Here is a 16,193-nt window from a genome sequence, read left to right as displayed (position 1 = left end):
TGGAGTTATGGTTATTACTAAGGATGCACAATATATATTAGTGACCATATTGCCAATATTATACTTTTTTATGTGACCCAGGACCACAAAACCAGTTGGAAGGATATCATTAGGATATTAAGTAAAGATCCACAAAGATTTCCTACTGTAAATATATCAAAATGTATTTTTTGATTAGTAATATTCATTGCTGAGAACTTAATTTGGACAAATTTTAAAGGCGATTTTTTTGCAACCTCAGGTTCCAGATTTTCAAATAGTTGTATCTCGGCCAAATATTGTCCTGTCCTAACAAACCATACATCAATGGAAACCTTATTCATTCAGATTATTTATATATCGCATGTAAATTTATATACATCTCAGTTTCAAAAAAAATGATGAACTTATGAATGGTTTTGTGGTTTAGGGTCACATATTAGTCATGGTTTGAATAAGAAGCTATTTTCCTATTTTTTTCATTTGGAACAAGTATTCATCTTCTCTATACTTTATAATATTCTAATGCCTGATTTTACCTGTAAAAAGCTCATACAGAATCAAAAATAAGCTTAAATTAGGCTTTAGAAATAAATTGTGCTTTTTTAAAAATGTATAAACTTGAAATAATCAGTTATGATATTTATATGATATAAAAAAGTTATTATTGGTATTGTCAAGATTTCTATATTGTGCATCTCTATTATTTATTGTTCACCTGTCAAAAAAAAAACATTTCTTATTACACGGCATTCTAAAATACTTCATTCTGATTGGCCCATCTCTAATTTAGATGTGCTCTATCATTTTGAGTCGGAAGTTGCAATTATGCATATGTGGAGACTCGATTCTAAGAAAAAACTTTTTTTATGTTAGTAAAAAAAAAAATGTTATTGACAAATCCCTCAGGTCCCACAAATTGTTGGTTTTTTCAGCTTTTTTGTGTATTTCAACCCTTTCCAGCAATGACTGTATTATTTTTTAGATACATTCATTTTTTCCAAAAGTTTTAACCCCCTGTTTTTAATGCTTTTTTTTTTCCTTCTGGAGCATCAGTGAGCTATTAAACCTTCTCTAATAGTTGCAAATGAATCTCACAGTTGTCTTCTGTGTGAAAATATGGCTCTCAAAATTATACAGTCATTGTTGGAAAGTGTTCAAATACACAAAAATGCAAAAAAACAAACAAAAAAAAAACCTAAAGGATTGTTCTGAAGAACAGCAAGCAGTTTAACTGTTCAGGACAAACAACTGTTCAGGACTTTTGAAGGGGGTCATTTTTATAAATTCAACTATAATTTTCTCTTGTGGACTATTTGTAAACGTCTTTTATGTGAAATATCTCATTTCAATGCATAACATGCATTTTTATGACCCCTTATTTTAGTAAAATAATTAACATTTTGCAGATTCTGCAAGATGTATGTAAACTTTTGACTTCAACTGTATGTATGTGTGTAGGCCTACTGTATATAGCTTGAATTTAAGTCAAAACATAACACGTTCCCTTTCCATGAAGTGCATAAAACGTAAAATATTTTTCTGTTCAAAGTGACTCAATTTGATGGAGCAAGTCTCGTAGTGAAATAATTTCAGCTCAAATCAATATTTCATGCCCATTTATTTACTTATTTATTAAGCAGCCGTGTAATAAGTTCGATCCTGTTCAGCCATCCGGTCATTATCACAGAATAAACCCCTTCAGGGTGATAAAAGAGTGACCAGACTGTCTGGATGCACTGTCCATGATCTCGTACATATTTTATAGTCTGCTCCCACTGTTCCTGAAAGCATTTTGTTCAAAAGAGTAAGACGTCTCACTCTCCAGTGTGTAAATGTGTGTTCTTGCATGTTGGCATGTATTCTGAAGTAGGGCAGCCGTGTCTCACGGGACGCTCTGCAGCCGCTTTCTACCTCTCCTCACCCTCCCTGTTCCTCCCATCCTATCCTCTTTTCCTCCACTCCTCCCATGACCCTCGCATTCACACGTCCCCTACAAACGCACACACATCGCCGCCCCACAAGACAGAGGAAGTTTGTTCAACACTTCTTTGAACAGTTTCACATTCACACGAGCAACACATCTTTCTCTTCTTCTCTGCATCTTTCTCTTTCTGCTCGCCAGCTCTAAAAGTTAGTCATTTTTTAGAGTTCTCTGAGTCTAAAGAAGGTGACCTTCCTCTACTTTCTCTCTCTCCCAGTCACACAGATAGTCGGAGGGAGGGCGCTCCTCTGAAGCAGGTCAGCAGATCTACTAACTGCAGCCCGGCTCACAAAAACTACCAGAGACAGACGGAGCAGCCCACAGACTCCGGCTCTGCTGCGAACAGCCCGCGCCATGCTCTCAAACCCCCCAATGGGGTTCTAGCCCAAAAGAACAGAGAACGGGACAAGAATCAGAACATGGATGGAGTTACGCATGAAACGGTTCCGGTAGTGAGTATTGACAGGCAGGGACTGGTGAACGGAGATGCCGGCGATGTCCCTAAGAGGGAAATTATGGACGAGGACTGTGTAGATCCACCTCACGCTCACATTCGGGCCGAGGAGGAGGAGAGGAAAGCACCGGAGCAGTGTGACGTTGTGATGAACAGCATCCCAGAGCAAAAGGTAAGATGTTTTTGTTATATGAAAGAATTTTGAGAGGAGTATTTTGTCTGTGAAGATCTGCTCAGATGTTGTTTGTCTGTGTGAGTTGGTTGTGGCACTGTCACACAGTTATTTGACACCTCAGGCCCGGCTGAGCAATGTGCTGTCTCATCCGCCAGATTTACATGCTGACGTTCACATTAGGGGCTGTTTCTTTTTTTTTCTTTAACCTTTAGTCTTACAAGTCAGGCCTTCATTTCCTCTGAAGAAAACATTGCAGAAGTATTAATGCTTTCAGTTTTGTCTTGTTTTTAAACTCGTAGATGTGGACCAAGTAGACTGAAGTCTGTTGACAATATTTGTCATTGTGGTACATTTATGCACTCCATAGTCATGGCAAAAGGGTGACGATACACCCTTGAGTGCATTATGGCTTTTTGAAAAACAGCTGCTATGTATAACCAATATGAATGAAGTATGTGACCCTGGACCACAAACCCTTAAGTAGCAAGGGCATATTTGTAGCAATAGTAAAAAATACATTGTATGTGTCAAAGTTTTGTCTTTTATGCCAAAAATCATTAGGATATTATGTAAAGATCGTGTTCCATGAAGATATTTTGTAAATTTCATACCGTAAATATAGCAAATCTTAATTTTTTATTTATAATATGCATCGCTAAGAACTTCATTTGGACAACGTTAAAGGTAATTTTGTCATAATTTATTTTTAATTTTTTTGCACCCTCAGATTCCTGATTTTCAAATAGTTGTATCTTGGCCAAATAATGTATGCTATGGTTTAAAAAAAAAAAAAAAGCTTATGCTTGAATGCTTAGTCATGTAGACAGAAAATTTATAAACAAATGAAATTATTTGTTTGGAATGAATTAGTTGGAGTGAATAGTGATGGAAATACAGCTAGCAAGTGTTCAGCATGCATTTGAATGCTTTCAGAGGCATTTAAAAAGCATTCCAGCATGCACTTCCTGAAGTTGATTGAGAGAATATCCAATGCTGGAATTGGATAAAAAAAAAAAGAATAAACTCAAATATAAGACAGTTTCAGTTTTAACATTTTTGGTTAAATAGTTCCCATACTTCCATTTGTATTTATTAAAATATTTATTTTAATATTTGAATATTAATTAATATATTAAAAATATTTTATTTTTTTCAATATTGTTATCTTTATTAAAACAAACTTTGGACACTACATAATTTGCTTGCTTCCATTTGATTTTTTTTTTTTTTTTTTTTTTTTTGTAGTTGTTATTTTTGTTATTACTATTTATTTTACATTTTTGGTCATTTTAATAATAAGTTTCAAAAAGGAATTCGAATAGTTTATTGTTTTACATCTTTCTTTTATTATTAATAATATTTTTTGTTTACCATTTTTGGTCATTTTGATATTAATTTTAAAAAAGGAATTATTATTATTGTTTTTAATATTTATTTTTATTATTATCAATATTATTTGTTTAACATTTTTGCCACAACATAATTCACTTACTTCCATTTGTGTTATATCATAGTTTTAATTATTTTAATATTAATTAAAATGTTAATTAGGATATTTTATTGTTTTATATATTTATTTAATTATTATTAGTATTATTTTGTTAAACTTTTTTTTGCTACAACATAATTTACTTATTTCCATTTGTGTTATATCATAGTTTTCATTATTTAAAATAATTAAAATGTTAATTAGAATATTTTATTGTTTTTTATATTTATTTTATTATTATTAATATTATTTTGTTTAACATTTTTTGCCACTACCATGTTTTATTTACTTGAATGTTAATTAATTTATGAATTATAATGTTTTAATGTTTTTTTAATTTGTTATAATTATTACTATTATTTGTAAAACAATTATTATATACCATTATTTTGGTAAAAAAAAAATAATTCAGTTGCTTCCATTTGTGTTATTTTGTAGTTTTTATTATTATAATTATTATTATTATTATTTTTGTTAACATTTTTGGTCATTTAATACTACTTAAAAATTATAATGTTTTATTGATTTAATTTTATTATTATTATTTCTAAAACCATTTTGGTCAAAACATAATTCGCTTGCTTCAGTTTGTGTTATTTTGAAGTTTTATTATTATTATTATTTAACATTTTTTGTCGTTTGAATAATAATTTAAAAAAGGATTTTGAATATTTTATTGTTTTACATATTTATTTTATTATTAAAAATAATTTTGTTTAACATTTTTGGCCACTACATAATTTACTTACTTCCATTTGTGTTATATCATAGTTTTATTTTAATATGAATTAAAATGTTAATTAGAATATGTATTGTGTTTAATTATTTCTTTTATCATTAATAATTATTTGTTTAACATTTTTAGTCACTATATGATTTACATACTGTGATATTTTGTAGTTTACATTTTTTATGTTATTTAATTTAATTATTCAATTTAAAGTCCAGATTTTCTGTGAACATGAACATTTGTGAAAGAGATCTTCAATCCTCTGTCCACACCAGTCCCTCTTTTATTGGCTTAACTTGTTTCCTCTAATCCATCCTTTCATTTCCTGTCCTCTGAGGTACGTTTCAACAGTAAGCTTCTTTTTGAATTGCGGTCAGCTGTGCCAATGGCTGGACGTATTGAAAGTTAGCTTGGTTTCCTTCATCAGCTAAGTGGTGGAGGGTGTCTGAAATAGTTCAAAGGTTATTTATGTGAGCTGAGGTCGTAGATTCTGATAAGAAGAGATAGGCTGTGTGTCTTCAGAGTGCTGACAGCCAGATAGCAGCACTGTTTGTGGGCGGTGTACTTCAGGAAGTTCCTTTAACAGACCTCAGCGTGTACAGCGTGCGTACGCCAGTGGATGTTCGCACGTGTATGGGTGTGATAGTGAGAAAGAGGGGGACAAAAATGTTATGGTGAGGTGAGGAATGTAGGTGGAGTGGGAGTCAACCTCTGAATTGGCTTTGCCCTTAACCCTTATGTTCAGAGCTGTGTTTCCCTCCAGCCATCTGCAGTGTTATAGTTCCCTCTCAGCAAATTCAACAAAAATGTCTTTTATAATTGAAGTTAAAACAAGTACTTTAGACGATTTTAATCATTTATAGTACTTCAAACTTGTTTAAAGTAAAATGTAAACTTGGGCCGCTTTTCATTTTAAAGAGTGAGTAATGTCACATTCATATTTTTAAATATTATCTAATATATTCATTTGTATTTATTATTAGTATTAATAACAATAAATATTATTATTATTACACTATAATATTTATTGCATCCATTTGTGTTATCTAGTAGTTTTTATTAGTAGTAGTAGTAGTAGTAGTAGTAATATTAATGATAAAAACAGCTGTGGTCACTACATAACAATTAGTGCATGTAAAGATTATTTGTAATGTAATTATTTTAATATATATATTTTTATTGTTATTTATTTTAATAAAATAATACTTTTTTGTTATTATTATTGATGTTAATAATTGTTTAAAGTTTTGGTCATTTGAATAATAATTAAAAAAAAGAATTAGAATATTTAATAGTTTTACGTATTTATTTTTATTATTATTAATATTATTTGTTACACTATATTAATATATAGTGTATTAGTATTATTTTAAGTATGAATAATAATAATGATCATTTTTGGGTCAATACATAACACAAGTCGATGTAATTAAAATTATTTTTGTAGTTTAAATTATTTTAAATAATTTATTATTATTATTGATATTAATATTATTGTTAATATCTGCTTATCGTTTTGGTCATTGTAATAATAATTACCAAAAAAAGGAATTAGAATATTTTATTGTTTCATATTTTTGGCCATTACATGACTCAATAACTTTATAGTCATAGTTTTAATTATTTTAATATAAATTATAATGTTAATTATAATATTTTATTGTTTTACATATTTATTTTAATATTATTAATATTATTTGTTTAACATATTTTTTCCACTACATAATTCATTAACTTCCATTTGTGTTATATCATAGTTTTAATTATTTTAATATGAACTAAAATGTTAATTAGAATATTTTGTTGTTTTTAGTTATATATTTTAGCATTAATAATCACACTTGCTTCTATTTGTGTTATCTTGTAGTTTTTATTATTATTGTTAATAATAATGTTTGGCACTACATATTTTGTAGTTTCATTTATTTTAATAATAATAAATAAAATTATCCAAATATTTTATTGTTTCATGTTTATTTTAATATTATTTGTATAACATTTTGGCTGCTACGTAATTAGTTTACTTCCATTTGGTTTATATCATAGTTTTATTTTTTTTAATATTACTTAAAATGTTAATTGGAATATTTTATTGTTTTATCATTTATTTATTATATTTATTTTAATATTACTCATATTATTTGTGTAACATTTTTGGTCACTCTATAATTTACATACTTCCATTTGTACGCTTCAAAAATTAGAATTTAAATATTGCTAAAGGAGTTCATATTTTTGTAATTGTGGCATTATTTTCATTGTCATTTATGCAATGCAGAAAATGCATATATTTAAATGGTTCCAGTATTTGTAGTAATGCTTTTATTTAAACTATTTGTAATTTTAAAAATTGTCATAAATATTTTATGCATTTTTTTGTTTTAAATTTGAAATTATTCACCATCAAAGATCTTTAAACGCCGACAACTGCATGAAATATCCGATCAAAAAAGACAAAGATATAAAAAATAATGTTGATTTGTGTCTGATACAGTATTCTGGTTATAACTGAACTTCTTTTGTTTAGGAGACTAATGAGCAGAAGCTCTACAAGATAGCAAATGAACTTCTGCAGACAGAGAAGGCTTATGTTGCACGACTCAACTTACTAGACAAGGTAAGTGCTCATTTTGTTTTCATGAGGGCATTTTTGCTCTTTTTTTTTCATAGACTAGCCAAACTCTTGCCAGGAGAAACCAGTCCTGCAGATTGTTGTTCAATATGGCAACCTGAACATGTTAAATGTAGTAGCGTGCACACAGTCCATACATCATCTAACTCTGGCCCTGCAGGTGTTTTATACCAAGCTGTTAGAAGAGGCAAGAAAAGAAACATTCCCCATGGATGTGGTGAAAAACATCTTTTCCAACATTTCCTCCATTCATACCTTCCACGGCCAGTTCCTTCTGCCTGACCTGGAAAAGCGCATGGGAGAATGGTAAGATATTCACAGTCTCTCTTTGCAAACATCATTTGTGACCCTGGGCCACAAAACCAGTCAAAAGGGTCCATTTTTAGAAATTGAGATTTATACATCATCTTTCCATTGATGTACGGATAGGACAATATTTGGCTGAGATACAACTATTTGAAAATCTGCAATCTGAGGATGCATAAAAATCTAAATATTAAGAAAATCGCCTTTAAAGTTGTCCAAATGAAGTTCTCAGCAATGCATATTACTAATCAAAAATTAGGTTTTGGTATATTAATGGTAGGATATTTACAAAATATCTCCATGGTACATGATCTTTACTTAATATCCTAATGATTTTTGGCATAAAAGAAAAATGTATCATTTTGACCCATACAATGTATTTTTGTCTACTGATACAAATATATAAGTGCTATTTAAGATGGGTTTGGGGTCTAGGCTTACATTTTTGGTTTAATATTGTCCTAATGCTCTGAGATTTTTTCCTCCAGGACGACAACACCTCGTATTGGGGACATCCTTCAGAAACTCACTCCCTTTCTGAAGATGTACGCTGAATATGTGAGGAACTTTGATCATGCCATGGAGCTGCTGAAGCTATGGATGGACCGATCGCCTCCATTTAAAGCCCTCATTCTGGAAATCCAGGTAATCATTTTTGTATATACAGGTATTCTAAAACTGCTGTTTATTTCTCAAGAACACTGAGAGTCTTTTTTAATAGCCAATTTTAAAAAAAAATGCTTAAAATTATATGGAGAACTACCACAGATCATTTCAAAATAGCCAAATTACAGCTGATTTAATCAACCTGGCTGATGGGCCGTTCTACAGAATTGGTTTAAATTCAGAGTTAATAAATATCTTTTTCCACCAATTATGTATGTATGCAAATTGTATAATATCCAAGGTACAGATTTCTAGAAATTGTATTGCGTTTTCAGAAAGTTTTGGAATATTTGTCCTCTCCCCAAATGTATCACTACTACAGTAATAATTATTTAATTAGAAGGGTTATATTGACCTATTAAGATTTTGATTATATCCTCCTTGTAAATATATATATTTTTTTCTAATTTATTAAAAAGTTTTCAGAAGTAAGTCATTAACAGGTACAGTTTTAACAATATTTCAAGTGTGATTTATGAGATTTGTTTTATTTTGAATCCAATTTTTCTTTGTAAAAGGCAAAGTTTATTATACTGATTTTAAAGTTAAGGATTCATTAGTTTGAATATATATTGAACCGAAAACCAAAATTATAACATCTTTTTTGTAATTCAGTATACTTTATTTTTGACAAAACTTTCCATGTTTCAGTCGTGACAGCACACTTTCGGTAGTGACAATAATGTGTTGGTAGTGACCACATCATTTGGTTGTAACTGTTTCAATAGTGACAATTTTATGGGATAACACCGAAAAAAAACCTAAGATTTCACTATTAAAAGTTCGCCAAATGTTTCAGTAGTGATAATTTTAGATACTTTTAAACCTAGCTCAAAGATGCAAATCAGCTCATGTTAGCTAGCTTTTAGTTTTGAACTAAATGTTATGGAATAACTCCCAAAAAAGTGTGTTTAATTATAGAAAAAATAGTGTTCGGTAGTGATATTCTTTAATGTTACACAGATTTGTAATAGTTTTGAAAACATTTACCTCAAAATTATGGGACCTATCTACTCACAATGAAGCTATGAGAGAGTGGGACACATAAATATTTCCTGATCATAAACGTAGGGGTGTAGTACAAATCAGTCTCAGCCAATGGACTAAAACATATTTCGGTACTGACATTAAATTATGGGACAATTTTTTTACATCAGGTTTCATAGTTGTCAAAGAGAATATAAAATATAAAGTATATTTATTCAACTTAACTTTTTAAAACAATTAAAAAGATATTATTAAAAACAACATTGGAATAAAACAATGATTTTATATATATATATATATATTTAGCTTACTGATATTTTAAATATTATTGTGGGTTTCAATAGATAATAAAATGATCTTAGTAAACATCAAGATTTGAAAACTTAAATTCTTTTTAAGTGGAGTTCTAAAAACAACAAAGGATGACCTGGAGGAGCACCTGAGATCAACGCACTCTGATCCAAAGCGCCATGAACATCTGGCCATCCCACAAGACATTCCACCAATCGACCCCCCAGAGTACCAATTTGAGATCGGTCCACCAACGTGGAAAGAAGTGGAGAAGATCGTCCATCGGGCACGAACAGCATCAGCGCCTGGGCCAAACGGAGTCCCATACAAAGTGTACAAGAACGCACCAGATGTATGTAGGTTTCTGTGGAGCCTCATGAGGACAGTATGGCAGAAGAAGACCATACCAAAAGCGTGGCGTAGGGCAGGTGGGATCCTCATCCCAAAGGAGAAGGATGCCGCAAACATCAACCAGTTCCGCCCCATCGCCTTGCTCAACGTGGAGGGTAAGATCTTCTTCAGGGTCGTTGCAAAAAGGATGGCCGAGTTCCTGCACAGAAACGAGTACGTGGATACATCGGTACAAAAGGCAGGAATATCTGGCTTCTCTGGCTGCCTAGAACATGCTAGCATGATCTGGCACCAGATTCAAACGGCAAAGATAGGAAAAAGGGACCTCCATGTGATCTTCCTGGACCTTGCAAATGCCTTCGGCTCTGTGCCCCATGAGCTCCTCTGGACTACTTTCAAGTTTTTTAACATCCCGGACTCCATCACAATCCTGGTCAAAGACTACTTTCAAGACCTGCAATTCTGCTTCACTACCGCTGAATTTACCACCTCATGGCAGTGCCTGGAAGTAGGCATCATGGCTGGATGTACCGTCTCTCCCTTGGCGTTCACCATGGCGATGGAGATTATCATCCGAGCCTCAAAATGGGTTGTTGGTGGGCAAAGACTTGGCTCTTGTCGCCTCCCTCCCATTAGAGCCTACATGGATGACCTTACTACCTTGACTACCACCGTTCCATGCACCAGGAGGCTACTCAGAAAACTCGAGGAGAACATCAGGTGGGCCCGTATGAAGATAAAACCATCTAAGTCACGCAGCATCTCAGTGGTGAAGGGAGTGCTTACTGACCTGCATTTCTTCATCGGCGATGACCCAATCCCCACTGTATCTGAGCAGCCAGTCAAAAGCCTCGGAAGGCTCTACGATGCAAGCCTGAAAGACAAAGACCAAGTGAAGCAACTGCACAATGACATCAAAGCAGGCCTTCAGGCGATTGACAACACCCAACTACCTGGGAAATTAAAGACCTGGTGCTTCCAGTTTGGTCTACTACCCCGAGTGTTGTGGCCCCTGGCAGTCTACGAGGTGCCCATCACGACAGTAGAGGAACTAGAGAGAAGAGTCACAGCCTATATTAAGAAATGGCTTGGAGTTCCACGCTGCATCACCACCGTAAGCCTTTATGGAGACAGCGTCCTCAAGCTGCCACTCACCAGTCTTACAGAGGAGTTCAAGTGTGCCAAAACACGGCTGCAGATGACCTTGAACGATTCCAAAGATCCGGTGATTCGGGAAAATGTCCCGACCCTGGTTACTGGGCGCAAGTGGAGACCAGCAAAAGCAGTAGAGGAGGCAATAGCAGCTCTTAGACATGCTGATATTGTGGGAAATGTTCAGCTAGGAAGGGGAGGCCTTGGATTAACAACTAGCCGCCCAGCCTGGAGAAACGCTACTGCTCCAGCACGGAGGAAGATGGTGGTGGAGGAAGTGCAGCGTCAGGAAGAGATGGCAAGATGGGCCAAGGCAGTTGCCCTCGGCAAACAGGGACTGTGGACACGGTGGGAAAGTGTCGAAAGGAGGAGGTTGAGCTGGAGGGATGTATGGGCCATAGAAGCGAGGAACTTGAGCTTCACCATCAGAGCCACATATGACGTCCTCCCAACACCAGTTAATCTCCATCAGTGGTTTGGTGAAGATCCTGGGTGTGTCCTGTGCTCCAGGCCAGCCTCCCTCCGGCATATACTCACCGGGTGTAAAACCAGCCTTACCCAAGGACGTTACACTTGGCGCCACAACCAAGTCTTGAAGAGCCTTGCTGCCACACTGGAGCAAAAGCGATCCAGCATCAACGCACTATCACCGTCAATGCCTAACCCCTCAACAACACCATGGGAAATGGCCTTCGTCCGTGAAGGGGCGTCAGCCACCAGGAGCAACTCCACACCATCAGAGAGAAGCCAGTTGTGCCTAGCACGTGACTGGAAGATGCTGGCAGATATTGGTAAACAGCTGGTGTTCCCCTCAGAAATAGCCACCACCACTTTAAGGCCTGACTTGGTGCTCTGGTCCCCCTCCGTAAAGAAGGTATATATAATCGAACTCACCGTACCCTGGGAGGATTCCATGGAAGAGGCATATGAAAACTGCTGAGGGACTTGGGAATTAAGGGCAAAAACCAGCGCACAGCTATTAAAACTGCATCAGAGGCAGCAGAAAGATGCAGCCAGTGGCTTTGGCTGAGGAGAAATGAACCTAGGTGGGCCCCCAAGTAGTGTGCCAGGATGTATGCAGTCGGCTTTGACTTGACTCAGGGAACAGGACGCCTCTGCGATGCACAGTCCCCTGAGATGTCCGGCACGTGACTCTCATAGATAATTGGTCTTGGGACGCAAGCTGAGGTCTGAAAAACCTACAGCTGGCCGCCTCTGGGGAGGGTGTATAGTGTCAAAGGCCGAAACTCCCCATGACCCAGAGGAACACTACTGATGATGCGTCCCGTAAATTCAATTCTTCCCACGAAGCTATCATTCACCAACAAGTACACCAGTCACTTGCATGTGCTTGCACAGGGAGTTACCATCTTATCCTGTGTTTTCTGGAAAGCCAATGGACTAAAACATATTTCGGTACTGACATTAAATTATGGGACAATTTTTTTACATCAGGTTTCATAGTTGTCAAAGAGAATATAAAATATAAAGTATATTTGTTCAACTTAACTTTTTAAAACAATTAAAAAGATATTATTAAAAACAACATTGGAATAAAACAATGATTTTATATATATATATTTAGCTTACTGATATTTTAAATATTATTGTGGGTTTCAATAGATAATAAAATGATCTTAGTAAACATCAAGATTTGAAAACTTAAATTCTTTTTAAAAGTTGGTTGTGGGACAGCAGTTTGCACCAATTCTGTAATCACCCATATATCTTTACTCTTTCTTGATATATCTGTTTGTTTTTGCCTGTGTTTGTGTGTTCAGAGTCAAGAAGTGTGTGGAAATCTGACACTGCAGCATCACATGTTGGAGCCCGTTCAGAGAGTGCCACGATACGAGATGCTGCTCAAAGACTATCTCAAGAAACTTCCTCAGGATCACACAGACCGGCGGGATGCTGAAAGTGAGTTTAGGAGTGAACGGAATTTAAACATGACCTTTTCTAAATGACCTTTTCTAAATGTGAAATCTTTGTCTTTGCAGAGTCTTTAGAGATTATTGCCATGGCTGCCACTCATTCCAACACTGCTATTAGGAAAACAGTGAGTGTTCTTCCTCTGCTTCTACATTGTGACAATTCTTTTTAAAAGAGTTTAGTTAGACCAACTTGGTAGTGCCTCTTGGGTGGCTATTTTCTTGTTTTGAGAGTACAGAAGACGCTTTGGCAATTTAAGTCAGGCTAAAAAGCTGTATTATTACAGGAATAGTTCACCCAAATAATTAAATTCTGTCATTAATCCCTCACCTTCATATCGTTCCAAACCTGTAAGACCTTTGTTCATCTTTGGAACACAAATTAAGACATTTTTGATGAAATCTGATCTTAATAAATTAGTTTTTTTTTTCTTTGCACACAAAAAGTATTCTTGTAGCTTCATAACATTACATGAACCACTGCTGTCACATGGACTATTTTAACAATGTCCTTACTACCTTTCTGGGCCTTGAACGTGTCAGTTGCATTGCTGCAGGGTCAGAAATGATAAAATTTCATCAAAAATATCTTAATTTGTGTTCTGAAGATGAACAAAAGTCTTACTAGTAGCAACATGAGAATGGCTGAACTATCCCTTTAAGTGTTTTTTTTCTTGAAATTGAAAGTCAAGATTGTAAGATGTTTGCTGTCTTTTTGTTTATACTTTCTCTTCTGTCTCTCAGGAAAACCTTAAGAAATTGCTGGAGATTTATGAGATGCTGGGGGAGGAAGAGGACATTGTGAACCCTTCAAATGAGTTAATAAAAGAGGGTCATATTCAGAAACTATCAGCAAGAAACACTTCAGCCATGGACATATATCTCTTCCTGGTGAGAACAAGTAACTTTTATCCATCTTGGTGATAATTTTAGCCATTGCGTTTGGGAATGTATTATTATAAATCTCTATTAACTTTTTCTCACAGTTCAACAACATGCTGCTGTACTGCGTTCCCAAGTTCAGCTTGGTGGGACAGAAGTTTACGGTTCGCACGCGTATCAGCATTGACGGCATGAAGGTGATGGCGACAAACAATGACATTTATCCTCACACCTTTCAGGTTTCCGGAAAGGAACGGACGCTGGAGCTGCATGCCAGGTATAGAGTGGACCATCTGTGCTTGCATTTTTATTCATATTTATTCAATATTGGGTGTTTTTAATAGTTGCCTTAGGGTGAATGGTTTTAATTGTTTCCCTGTTACAGCTCTGAACAGGACAAAGAAAGCTGGATAAAGGTAAAAATGTAATATCAACTGTTGTTGATTATTGTCAAAACATTGCAAGTCAATTTTTAAAGTTTATTAATGTGTTTTTTTAGGCGTTCAAGGAAACAATACACATCTATCTCCAGAAAAATGAAAGCTTTAAGTCAGCATCCAAAGATGTAGAAGAAGTACCGGTCAGTGTAAGTGAAGCTATATGACTATATTATGAGAGAATATTTAAAATATTGAATTATTTTGGCCTAAATATTATTTAAATGAACAATTAAATGACAAATATTCAGTCATTTAAATTATTCAAATTACTAATTAAATTAAAATGATTAATTATTTAAAATATTTAAATCAATAAAGTATGTAATTATTTAAATATTATTGAAATCAATAAAACTAAATAATAAGACTATATTTTAAGAGAATATTAAAAATTATTTAAATATTATTTAAATTAACAATTAAATTACATGTTATTTAAATTACTAATTAAATTAAAACTACTTATTTATTTAAATAAACTATTTAATTATATAAATAGTATTTAAATTAATAAAAAGACAAAATAATAATAAGACAATAAAAAAGACAAATAATAAGACAATATAATTATTTAATTATATATCATAATGCCTAATTTAATTGATTTGTATGTAATTATATATTGATTATTTTAAAACCAGTCAGTATGTCTTATTAGAAGTGTATTATTCACCAGGATTTGATTATATGAGAATATTTAAAATATTTAATTATTCAAATTACTAATTAAACTAAAATCATGTAATTATTTTAAATAATTAAATTAATAAAATGTTCAATCATTTAAACATTATTTAACTAAATAAAATTAAAGACAATTATTATGATTATTCAATTATATATCATATTGGCTCACTTTATATATATAAATACCGGTCAGTATGTCTTCGTAGAAGTGTATTATTTACCAGGACTATATTATATAAAAATATTGAATTATTTAAATATTATTTAAATAAGAAATAAAATGACAAATTACTACTTAAAATGGTTAAATTATTTAAAATATTTAAATCAATAAAATATTTTACATTTTAAATATTATTTAAATGTAAAATATTTTATTGATTTAAATATTTTTAATAATTTAATAATAAGACAATATGATTATTTAATTATCATATTGGCTTATTATTATTATTATTATTATTATTATTTTTACATTTTATTTAATTATATATTGATTATTTAAATACTGGTCAGTATGTCTTCTTAGAAGTGTATTATTCACCAGGACTATATTATGAAAAAATATTTTAAATATTTAATTATTTAAATATTATTTAAATAAGCAATAAACTGACCAAGAGCTAATTAAAATAAAAAGATATTTAATTATTTTAAATATTTAAATCAATAAACGATTTACAATTTTAAATATTTTTTAAATTAATAAAATTAAAGACCATAAGACAGAAAATAAGTACTTTAAAATATTTTTCAGCTTTTAAAAATTATTATTTAGTTTTTAAATTATTATTTAAATTAATAATTTAAAAATCAGTTCAGCTTCAACTTTAGTTATTTAGTGATTAAAATATAATTATATATAATTTTAAATTAAACATTAAAAATACAATATATATATATATATATATATATATATATATATATATATATATATATAATTGTAATATTTAATATCTTTGAAAATGTTTTAATGTGTTTATATATATATATATATATATATATATATATATATATATATATATATATATATATATATATATTAGAGCTGTCAAAC

At 32.4% G+C, this 16,193-nt stretch overlaps 1 protein-coding gene across 1 annotated transcript in view; it reads left to right on the top strand.

Moving 5' to 3' along the window:
- The window catches only part of LOC141284362 (FYVE, RhoGEF and PH domain-containing protein 4-like), a 25,861-nt gene extending 11,248 nt beyond the window's left edge, over positions 1-14,613 (top strand). The window contains exons 3-12 of the mRNA XM_073817359.1: positions 2,181-2,589; positions 7,339-7,428; positions 7,604-7,749; positions 8,238-8,394; positions 12,978-13,116; positions 13,197-13,255; positions 13,872-14,018; positions 14,114-14,286; positions 14,395-14,425; positions 14,509-14,613. Of these exons, the coding sequence (XP_073673460.1) occupies positions 2,181-2,589; positions 7,339-7,428; positions 7,604-7,749; positions 8,238-8,394; positions 12,978-13,116; positions 13,197-13,255; positions 13,872-14,018; positions 14,114-14,286; positions 14,395-14,425; positions 14,509-14,613 (1,456 nt within the window). The remainder of the gene's footprint in view (positions 1-2,180; positions 2,590-7,338; positions 7,429-7,603; positions 7,750-8,237; positions 8,395-12,977; positions 13,117-13,196; positions 13,256-13,871; positions 14,019-14,113; positions 14,287-14,394; positions 14,426-14,508) is intronic.
- The last annotated feature ends 1,580 nt before the right edge of the window (positions 14,614-16,193 follow it).

The sequence above is a fragment of the Garra rufa genome, chromosome 14 (assembly GCF_049309525.1).
Source record: "Garra rufa chromosome 14, GarRuf1.0, whole genome shotgun sequence".
Lineage (NCBI taxonomy): Eukaryota > Metazoa > Chordata > Actinopteri > Cypriniformes > Cyprinidae > Garra > Garra rufa.
The sequence above is the reverse complement of the archived record's forward strand: the minus strand, read 5'-3'. Positions and strand labels throughout refer to the sequence as shown.